Genomic DNA, 11,036 nt, shown 5'->3' with positions numbered 1-11,036 from the left:
CAGAGAGTCGAACAGAATAGGGCAGAGAGTGCTCTGAATGCTTAGAGGGTGGAAAGTGTACATCCACATTTGAGTACTCGAGGGAAATGCAATCCTCAAGGAAGAAAGGCGAGATAAACGCCTCAGTCCAGACAGATCAGCTCACATCTGATCTCTGTGATTGAGCCAACCACAGAACGACTAATGACTCTAAGTGGTGAGCTTCTAAATCATATAAGAATGCCAAGTATTATTGCATAAATGTACTGATGCCCTTACCCATTTGCTCTTTGACTTTCTTCCTTTCCTTCACATACTGTCTTCTGCAGGCCTCATAATTAAAGGTTAGCCTCTTTAGGAACATTTGCAATGAAATCGTGAAACTCGTGTTTTTAATATCTAAAAATCAAAAGAAAAGACAATTTTGGCGATTTCATTGAGGAAAACAATGTGATTTCTACCTTAAATATGTGCAATAGCCTAACCCCCAGTTAGAGAATACAGCAGCAGAATCCTATAAAATCAACTTAACTACGCCTCACAATCGGAATCAAAAACGGACCTGCAATATGTGGGTTTAGTATGTTCATCTCTGCGATCAGAAGTAAACAACTATACGCAGCAGATTTGGGAGCCACAGTATGATATCGTTAACATGGCGCGAAAGCTGCATGTGTTTCCTATAAAGTGTCCCTGTAGAGCTGACTGTAACAATACTGACCTCCAGTGTGAGCGATAAAAGGACGGAGCAGTGCGCGTTGTCCTTGGTGCGGGACTTCACGCCTGCCAGTTTGTGTTTTGGCAGCAATCTGTGCCCTTGCGTGCATGCCTCTGCTCGCTCTCTCTCTCTCTCTCTCTCTCTCTCTCTCTCTCTCTCTCTCTCTCTCTCTCTCTCCGCAAAAGAAGTTTTAAGGTCTATATTGAAAAGAGAGACAGAGAGAGACGGTAAAATAGAGGGAGGAATATTTTGTTGATCAGCTGTCAGAGTGCAGACGCGCCATACGCATTTGGTGTTTTAATTGGGTGTGCATCCTGTAAAAGTTTCACTCCCTGTCGTTCCATCCTTCAGGGCGGAGCAGGTCTATGTTTGATCCTTCTTTTTCTTTTGTTCGTATTTTTTTTTCCTTCGCAAAGAACACGTGGTTGTTACAAACCTCTCTCCGGACGCAGCAGGGAGGCGGAGGTGGAGAGATGCGGGCGCAGTCGGGATGGGAGAGGACGCTGTGAGGAGGCTGCCGCTCTTTATCCATGGACATTTGGCTGCTGAGCTGCACGCACGTTTTGGCGAAAGGATTTTTAAAAAGACTCGCTTCCTGGACTATTTTCCTGTCTTTTTCCTTTCTACAGGAGACTTACGCGCAAGATGGGGACGATTCCAGGAGGAGAGAAGAGAATAAAATCTGATGTAGGTAGATTTATTATGCATGGAAATATGCGCTCAAGTCTCAATAAGGTTTTCTCTCGAACATTTACTTTTTTTAAAGTCACACACTGAGCAAAGGATGGATTACTTGAATTCTTCTACCCTAGAAAATGAGACAGAGGTGGGAAATATCTCCTCTAATTCCACATCTGAACAGCCGTACACCCAGCTCGCAATCTGGGGTCTGGCTGGACTGGTCAGCTTTCTCATTTTGTTTACAATAGTCGGCAATGTGCTGGTTGTTATCGCAGTTCTAACCAGCAGAGCTCTTAAGCCACCCCAAAACCTTTTCTTGGTCTCCTTGGCCAGCGCAGACATACTGGTAGCCACTCTGGTCATGCCCTTCTCTCTGGCAAATGAACTTATGGGCTATTGGTTTTTTGGCAAAATTTGGTGTGACATCTACCTGGCTCTGGATGTTTTGTTTTGCACCTCTTCCATCGTTCATCTCTGTGCCATCAGTCTGGACAGATACTGGTCAGTGACACAGGCTGTCGAGTACAACTTAAAGAGAACACCTAAACGAGTTAAAGGTATGATCATAGTGGTGTGGTTGATCTCAGCTGTAATCTCCTTCCCGCCGCTGATTTCGATGGACAGGAGTAGCAATGAAAGGAAACCCATGTGTCAGCTGAACGACGTGACCTGGTACATTCTCTACTCTAGCATTGGATCCTTCTTTGCTCCATGTGTTATAATGATCTTGGTCTATATTCGAATCTATCAAGTGGCAAAAACCAGGACCAGGACCATGTCGGAAAAGAAGAGGAGTGTGGATTCCCCTCTTGAAAATGGGATGGACCAAGCCGAGCCAGGCATGGGAGGGTCCATCAAGTCCACCCAGGGAGGGAGCACGAAGGAGCGAGAACGTGAGAACGGACACTGCCAAGAGCAAACAGTGGGATCCCCTCGGTCAAATGAGCCAAAACCTCCATTAAATAACCATGAAGACGAGTTTGACGATAGCAGCTCATCAGACGAGAAACCAAAAAAGTGCATTGGTTCTTCCAAACAAAGCCAGAACAACAGAAAAGACAGAAAGTCCAGCAGGAAGAGCAGCTCTGCCTCCAAATACTCCAGCAGGAAGTCGCGTTCCAGCTCAAAGTCCTTGGAGCTGTTCTCCTCCCGTCGGAAACGTCGGAGCACCGTCAACCGAAAGAAAATCTCTGCCGCCCGGGAGAAGCGCTTCACGTTTGTCCTTGCTGTGGTCATGGGCGTTTTTGTCGTGTGCTGGTTCCCTTTCTTCTTCTCCTACAGCCTGTATGGAATCTGCCGCAATTCATGCAAGATCCCAGATGTGCTGTTTAAGTTCTTCTTTTGGATCGGCTACTGTAACAGCTCCCTCAACCCGGTCATCTATACCATCTTCAATCAGGACTTTCGCAGAGCCTTCCAGAAGATTCTCTGTAACTCATGGAAACGGTCTTTTTGAGGAAGTCCTGGATGACTGGGGGTTTTATTAAGTGGATGTGAAGTCAAATGTCCCAGTGTTGTTTGACTGATGAAGCCTGAGGTGCTTTCATGCACTCGCTTTCTAGGATCTGACTGGGAACGATGGGACATCAGCAGAAAGGGAATAACATGAAGGGAATAAACAGATGAGTCTGGCATCTTATGCCTCACAGACTGATCTGATTTAAGCTTGAGCTGCTTTCCTCCAATGGTTTTGTCTCTCTTGCATTGAAATAATCAGACTCTTTCCAGGCGGCTCTGTGATGCATGCCTGCCACAGTGGCTGCCTTTGGATGAACTTGACAGCAGACGAAGAGTTAACAGAGGAGCTCAGTTTATAAACTCACAACACTATAAATGAGTGTGAAGCGAAGGCCTTGACAATCTTTCTGAGACTGTTGGTTGTGACATTAGTATCTTTTTCTTTGTCTGTTTACTCGTTTTTTCTTGACCTTACTGTTACATCACGCTCTCAACATGAAGACCATTGGGACAAAGGGGCTCCTTGCTTACTGTATAAGTAGCAAAACTGTTTCACCAAAAAAAAGGACTTGAACTGATGAACAAAAGTTACCTTCAGTGTTTATCATCATGTGTGAAATGAACCTAGCCACCAGGACATAGCACATGTTGAATCTGGTAATGCTTATTTGTTCCCTTCATGCCTTTGCACCTTCTCTCTCCTCTTTGAGAACAGCTTGAATATGGAGTTACTGTAGAGGTAGATGGACACTCACTGAGGCTTTACTGAGTGTTTTAAAAGAGAACAGGGAGATAAAGTTTGCAACATATGGATGTCTGTTAAGATAAAGTGAGCTACATCTTACCTCCACCTCCTGTTTGTGGTTGTTGGCGTGTGTGTGCACGTGTGTGTGGGTGTGTCTGTGTGTGTGAGATCGAGTGTCTTTCCGCTCCTCTCACAGACGCTCTCTCCTTGAAGTCAAACTCGGTAATGTTCCTCTCTAATGATCGCTGCTCATATAAAATAAAAAATAAAAACATGTACAAACTTACAGTATATCATGTACACAAATACATGAACAAGATTTAATCAGCTAAAATATTCATCTAACTAGCCAGAAGGGCTAATGTTATTTTCTTGTGTAAATAACTGAAAATGTACTTTACTGTTCCTGTGTGATGCCTCATATTCACATGTTGATATGATGAAAATGTTTGTATAATGAACAATGCTCTGACGTATTTCCATGTTACACCTAACCTCTGTCTTTTTTCTAAAGGAACAAATGTTTATCTGCTTTGAGCACATGTGAAATGATCAAATAAAGACATTTACTGCAGCTTTCCTCTGAGGACATGTGCTAAATTATTTTATTGCATTGGCTCTATTCGTTTTAACTGCTGAACTACATTGTGTGTTTACTCACGTGAATTGGAAATTGAAATTTTTATATAGACTGTCTTATGATCTGGAATCAAACTATTCTGCAGAAGGAGTAATAAAATGTAGCTTGGCTGCTTCAGATACCTTCAGTATGGGTAAAGCGAGCTTCAACTTATGTTAAAATTATTGTTACTGATACACAGAAAGGTAAATTGGGTTTAAGTCTGGACTTTGGGTATTTATAACACATGAAAATGCATTGATCTAAATTATTCTATTGCAGTTCTCTATGTTGGGTTATTCTCCTGCTGGAAGGTGAACCTCTGCCTCAAGTCTTGTGTAGCATCTAACAGGTTTTATTTACAGGACTGCCTCTTATTTTTAATCCATTTATTCTCCCATCAATTCTGACAAGCTTCCCTGCCACAGCAGCATTTTGAATGTTGGCCATAAAGCTCAGTCTCAGTCTTATCTGACCAGAGCACTTTTTTTCACATCTGATGTGTACCCTACATGGCTCGTGTGAAACTACAAAAGGAGATCATTTACTGCCGTATTTGCGTGACGGTTTTCTTCTTGAAACTCTTAAGAAGGGCGTCTTTGTGCGGGGCACAGCTAACAGTCGTCTGTAAACAGATTCTTCAACCTGAAGTGTAGATTTATGCAGCTCCTGACATAAAATACGCAAATGTTTTGGGTTGTAGTATGACAGAATGTATAAAAATTGAACAGGTATCTGCAAGACAATGTAACAACCCAGTTTTTTCCAAATCATAAATATTAGACTTTAAAGGGTTAGTATTTTATTTAAAGTGAACTATTTTCACATTTTACAAGCAACTTATATGCAATTGACTAATATTCTGATCTCAATAATTAAGAATTAATTCAAAATGTTTTATGTATTTTGAATATAATGTAACTGGAGGATTTTTGAAGGTTTTGGTAGGGATTCGCCTAACTAAATAAATATGGAGTAAAAAGCATTACTCTATTAACGCTTCTGTAAATTCGGGAAAAAAAATTTGATGATTGAAATTAAGTTATATTTAGTCAACTAACACTGGGTTACAACTAAAAGTAGCACAATTGACTACAATGCTACAGACATTACATTATATTTTAGTTGACAGACTGAATAAAACTAAATAAAAATATTTTAAGAGCTAACTGGAACCTAACTGGCAGGTTAAAGCTTTAGATTAAGGTTTGCATTTCAAAAACAGTAAAAAAAAAAAAAAAGGAGCAAATCTGGTGCTTTAGTTATTTGTGGTGCTTACTTGGTGATGATTCAGTGGCAATACTGGGAAGAATGTCATGATTTTTAAAAAATAGAAACAAGTTTATTTTTAAGGAATCCAGTGACATAAACTCTGCTGAGAGTAAAGTATGTGGCTCATCACAGCTGTGACTCCATTCCAGTTTGGCCACAGTGACAAAAAATATGTTTGTCACATACTCCACTTAACTTCATATGAATAAATGTTTAATAAAAGCTTTCATAGAAGTGTTTGGAAGCTTTTTAATAATTTACGATCACTTGTTTAACTTTGAGCTATAGATGGAATAGAATAATTTTCAAACGTGTATATTTAGGAAAAAGTTATGCTTCTCTTATATGGCAACAATTAAGTTTCTTCACAAGCAATTAACTTATTCCAACAATATCTTTTGTAGAAAAAAAGTAACTAAAAATCATATCAGGTAACACACAGAAATGAAAAGTGCTGAGGTTATTACAGGGTGTTAGAGACTGGGACTATGTGGGTGTAGTGATTTGCGGGAGTCAGATTGCCTGCCAACCTCACAGTGACAACAAAATTCAATAAAGTCCCACAATTCTGGAGTTGCTTGGAGGTTTATTTTTAAGCTCATGACAGAACCACCTGAGCGGCATCTCCCTTTATTTGTCTTATCTAAGCTGATTGTTGACTGGCTCTCCTGGCTCAGATACGATTGTGCCATGCATCGGAAAGAGAATATTCATCCTCCTGAAAGCTGTCAGAATATTCTTTTATGCAAGTCTGCATAGAGCCGTTTAGATCATAAAGGCTGAATAGAGGAAGGAAACATCCTGGATCTGCACTGTTTAACATTTCCCTATAGAGCGTCTACAGCTACTCAGAAATCCCAGATTGTATCTGTTCTGTTCACACACAAACAAGTTACATGTTGTCTTTCTTCCACCCACTGATGGCTTCTGTATAGTTATTTCATAGTTTTTCTCAACCGTGGAAAAAGTAGGTGGCGATATTTATTATTTCTCCGGAAAAACAAGGTGAAAGTTTGACCCATCATCAGTGAACATGATCATCAAAGCAAGGTGATTTTATAGTTTGTTATGAATCAACGTGTTTATGTTTGTATATGAGAATTTATAAAGATTTTTTTTATATATATATGTGCTTAATGCTTTAATTTGTTTGTTAAATGATGGCCTCAGGTAGTGAAATGGCCATGTTAAAGTGTCCTTGTGGAATTGTTCATAAAATATTTACATTTAATGTTGATAATTATGATGTCAGAATAAGTGCACAAATATATGTGGTGGTACAGATCAATTGAACAAGTATTGGAAATGCGGCATTTCTGTTAGATCAATAAAATATATATTACTAGTCAATGAAGTTTCACTATTAGAGTCTGGCATTTAGAGGAAGAAGAACGCTGAATATACAATATCCTTCAATTCAATTTGGTTTAAAAATACTTAATCAATCCTAACTGTTTACGTTCCTCAAGATGTCTATAAGTGCCATTTGGCTGTGGGCAGGAAGGATCTCCTTCAGTGAGCTGCTTTAAAGTGTGATGTCAAGGTAGCAGGTCTTCAGCTCTGGAGGATTGACAGATTAGCTTTATTTGTGCTGGAACAAGGCAAGATGTCTTCCACAACACTGGAATATTAGCCTGGGTTAATCAAAGGTTAACGAGATGCTGCAGAATCTGGTTCTCACAGGCCATCTGGAAGTGCAGCCTTGTTCTGGTCCCGCCTCCCTTGCTGCATCTTCACGTGACTGCTGAGGAGATGAAAGTGGCACCCTCACATGTTGGTGTGGTTGGAAGCAACTTATAGCTGTTTGTGTGTATTTCTGACCAGTTAACTCATCGCTCTGGGAACTGAAAGCAAAAACTGAAGAGTTTTCTCTTGTTTAATTAGAATTTAAAAGCACAATTAATTGCAATAAGTCTCTGCTTACCCCGTCTGTTCCAATCAGAGCATGCTTGAGTGCTTGATGGCATGTGGGTTCCCAATCGTCACCCCCAAAACTCTGACATGTTAGTCAGCGGGTCCATGAGGACGCCAGTGTCCTCTTGGCAATTAAGTGGAGTTGGTTTGTTTTTCTTTTCTTTGTTTTCATTTCAGGTTGTTTGCTTTATCATTCATGTACCTAATAATGTACATAAATTTTAAGCAGTAGTATAAAGAAAATCTATTTACCTAATAGATTTTCTTTTTGACCAAATTATAAGAGCATTATAAAAGAGGCTGTGTCAAAAGAGCCAGAAAATGTTTGCAACTGGGCCAAGACATCATTTTCAGCACATAGAGTACCAGATTTATCATTTCCCAATGTATAGATTGGGGAATCAATACATTTGGATTTCCCAAAGGATAGATTAGGAAATCTATACATTAAAACTCAGTGTTTTTTACACACTTTCTATATCTGGTCTTTAGTTCATGGGTTCAACCGTCTCAACATTGTGCAAAACTTTGAGATCTATTCAAATCAAATAAGATCCATTCCTTATTTGATCAATCCAAGTGTAAGTCTTTGGCTCATAAATTCGCTCTGAACATCCACGGGCCTCTGTGAGATCACAAACTACACGCCAAGTCATTTTCTTTTTTAGAAAAGATGTGGTTAAGTTTAAGTCAAAACTGCTTTAAACGTCAATGTGATTAAGGGACAAATATCTGGTATTTGGCACTGAAATTATGAAATATTACCACGAAAAGTCAATAAGTTAATAACTAGGAAAATTTATAGGAAAGGTTCAATAAGTCTGAAACTTCATAAATCCTTCCATAAACATTTCAAATTATTTGATTGCTTCTCTAAGCCACTGTCCTGCTGACACAGCAAAACCTGCAACATTGATAGCAAAATCTATTCTTCTGGGCCTTGAAGGTTACACTAGCAAGCTTTGAGGGGATCAATAGATAAGCAGTGGGCAGGCATGGAGAGAATGGTTAGTTATATACTACCTTGCTTGGATCCGCAACAATTCTTCCATCTTCCAGGTAAATTCACACTTATTCACTCATTTAATAAATCCAAGGGTTTGTGGTGACAGCATGTTCCAGAATTAGGTAAGGTTGGGAAGCCTTTGTGATTGACAGCGGTTCTCCAACATCGTGGCAAATGGAAAAACAACTGAAACAGTTCAACAGGTCTGTAAAACCTCAGCTTGTCGGAAGGACAGAGGTTGAATGAAAGAGTAGGATATTTTATTTAATTAGACAGTAAATATCCATCTTCAAGTAATTCTGAATGCTCTGCTTGATATGACATAATGTGCTGTTAAAACTGTTGCATATCTGCAGAAATCATGTTCAGATACATGGATGGAAAATGTGAAGGTCCATTGCTTTTATGGAACTATATAGGATCCTGTATTTTTGGTAATACGGTGCAATACAAATAAATTCAATTAATTTTTACTCTATTTGCAGTGTTATAAAACGTTTTGATGAGGCATAGAGGATCAGTAACTAACATGTAGTACTATACTTGATATTTGCAAAAGTATTTGGACATCTTCAAAATGTTAACCTTTTCTAATAGTGAATTTGTCAGATGTTTTCATTCATTTAATTATTTTTGGTGATGCAGTTTTAGAAATAGGAACCATCAAAATATTAGTTTTCAAGATGCCAGTGTTTTTCATGGCTCACTGTAAATTTAACTCTGAACTTTGGAAAGAGTTCTGGACACTTAGATGAATGGCTTACTAAACTTGACTAGTTCTTAGATATACAGTATGGTTTGTAATAGCAGCGCCTTCTTTTCATATTTTAACTGTGGAAGGAGACTCTGCCCAATAATATCTTTACAGAAGCAGGACATGTACTTATATATAGACCCTAAAATGTCACATGTTCAGGTCCTATAATCCTCTGTCTTTCCCCTTAATCAAGTTTTTTTCTGCCCCAAGTTTAACTTTACTGTAAAACCCAACTGCTAGTCATTATGTCCTAGCGTTGGAGCTGTATGTTTGTCTTTGATTTAGTAGTGTATTTTTCTCTGGCTTTCAATCAACCATTTATTTGAGCACATCAACAGTGTGTCTTGAAGTACGTGTCATCTCTTTTCAAAACGAGTTTGTCTCTGCGTCAAGGCTAACATGACAGAACCAATTATGTGTCTGACAGTTTGCTCATTAGTTTTCAAACTTATACGCCTGTTGATGCTCTGATTGTATAGAAAGATGGACAAAGCTGCTAAGAGTTGAATACAATTTTCTCAGTTGTTTGTTCATGTAAACTTTTCTTTGTCACAAGCAACCAGCATTGTCAACGGAGACGCGGCAAAGTTCTCTTTCGGGAAATTTTGAAGCGTTTATAATTTTTTGAGGTGCGTTCAAAGGCAGGTCACTAACAGTACTGATTTAGATCAAATCTGAGCTGCGTTCTTCACCCTTTTACTGCATTAATTTTCTGACATTCAATACACCATGTTAAAATTCAAAGAAAACCTTTCACCTGTTCAGCTGTTCAGGTTCTAAATTCACATACAAATAGGACACAGTGCTGCATGATTTAACACTCTAAGGTTTTGCTAATAGCAACCATAGAGTAAGTCAGATGTTTTATGCATTTATGCAAAAGGTCATCTTCACTTTACTGCTCTGCTTCTTCTTTGGTCTCCCTTTGACTCTTGTTCAGCCATAAATCATCCTCTTTTAGACACAGTGTGACCAGGGCCCCTGCATTTCCTTTCCTGGTTATTGGGAGATTATTAGACAAATGTGTATCAAAGTCATGTATGTTGAGTCAAGGTTGATTGGTAAGAAGTTAACATTACACTCTTACTTTAGTTTGAATGTAATGTTTAGCCTGTTTGACAAAGGTATTGTACATTGGTTCCTTTAAAAAGAAGAAAGAGTTGGAACCGGTCCAAGGTCAGCTCCATAAATTCACTTTCTTCTGCTCATTTTTGTTAATTGGTGGACAGTGATGGACTGTAATCAATACACCGCCCTGGCATTTCCAACAGACTGCCCCTTATTTCAGATCCAACAACAGCTCAGCCCAAATGTTAACATAAAAGGCTTTGAGGATAATAATAATAATAAAAAAACAACAACATTCAGACTGACTGGAATGCAGAGAAAATCTATGAAGGAAAGCCTCTCATCAGTCTGTGAGTCAGTTCAAGCTGCCAACAACCAGATCTGCAACACAGTGGGATTACAACATAATACCGTTTTTAAAAAGGCACATTCGCCAAGAACAATACAGAATAAAAGACAACAAAATATCCAACTTTTTTTTCTTATGTGGCAAACTTGACTTTTCTTACATCAGTTTCTTGCTAACATCAAATACCTTTTAAATGGAAAATTCCCTTTTGTAACTATACTTAATTCTCTGTTGTAGCAAAACTGAAAGTATTAACCTTAATTTGGTAGATTATGCCGAGAAGGATTTGTTTGATAAAAAAAGGTCAACAGGTATACATGTAGACAGGAGCCAAGGCCACAGGGCAAAAATCAATTCTTTAATCAATCACTTTTTTAAAAGGTTTTTCATTCCCATCTTAGCATTCCAGCAGGCATAAGTAGAGGAGAAAGGGACTGCATCCCATCGTCTATGATCAGTCTCGCACTCGT

The 11,036-nt window shown here is 39.0% G+C and overlaps 1 protein-coding gene across 1 annotated transcript; it reads left to right on the top strand.

Moving 5' to 3' along the window:
* The first annotated feature begins 887 nt into the window (after nt 1-887).
* adra2c (adrenoceptor alpha 2C) lies at nt 888-4,161 on the top strand. Its single transcript, XM_028016218.1, has one exon. The coding sequence runs from the start codon at nt 1,404-1,406 to the stop codon at nt 2,832-2,834; it is 1,431 nt and encodes a 476-aa protein (XP_027872019.1). The 5' UTR covers nt 888-1,403; the 3' UTR covers nt 2,835-4,161.
* The last annotated feature ends 6,875 nt before the right edge of the window (nt 4,162-11,036 follow it).

This window comes from Xiphophorus couchianus, chromosome 5 (genome assembly GCF_001444195.1).
Source record: "Xiphophorus couchianus chromosome 5, X_couchianus-1.0, whole genome shotgun sequence".
Taxonomy (NCBI): Eukaryota; Metazoa; Chordata; class Actinopteri; order Cyprinodontiformes; family Poeciliidae; genus Xiphophorus; species Xiphophorus couchianus.
The sequence above is the reverse complement of the archived record's forward strand: the minus strand, read 5'-3'. Positions and strand labels throughout refer to the sequence as shown.

What these genes read in the sequence shown, in the direction of transcription:
- adra2c (XM_028016218.1), top strand. Translation starts at nt 1,404, where the DNA reads ATGGAAATATGCGCTCAAGTCTCAATAAGGTTTTCTCTCGAACATTTA.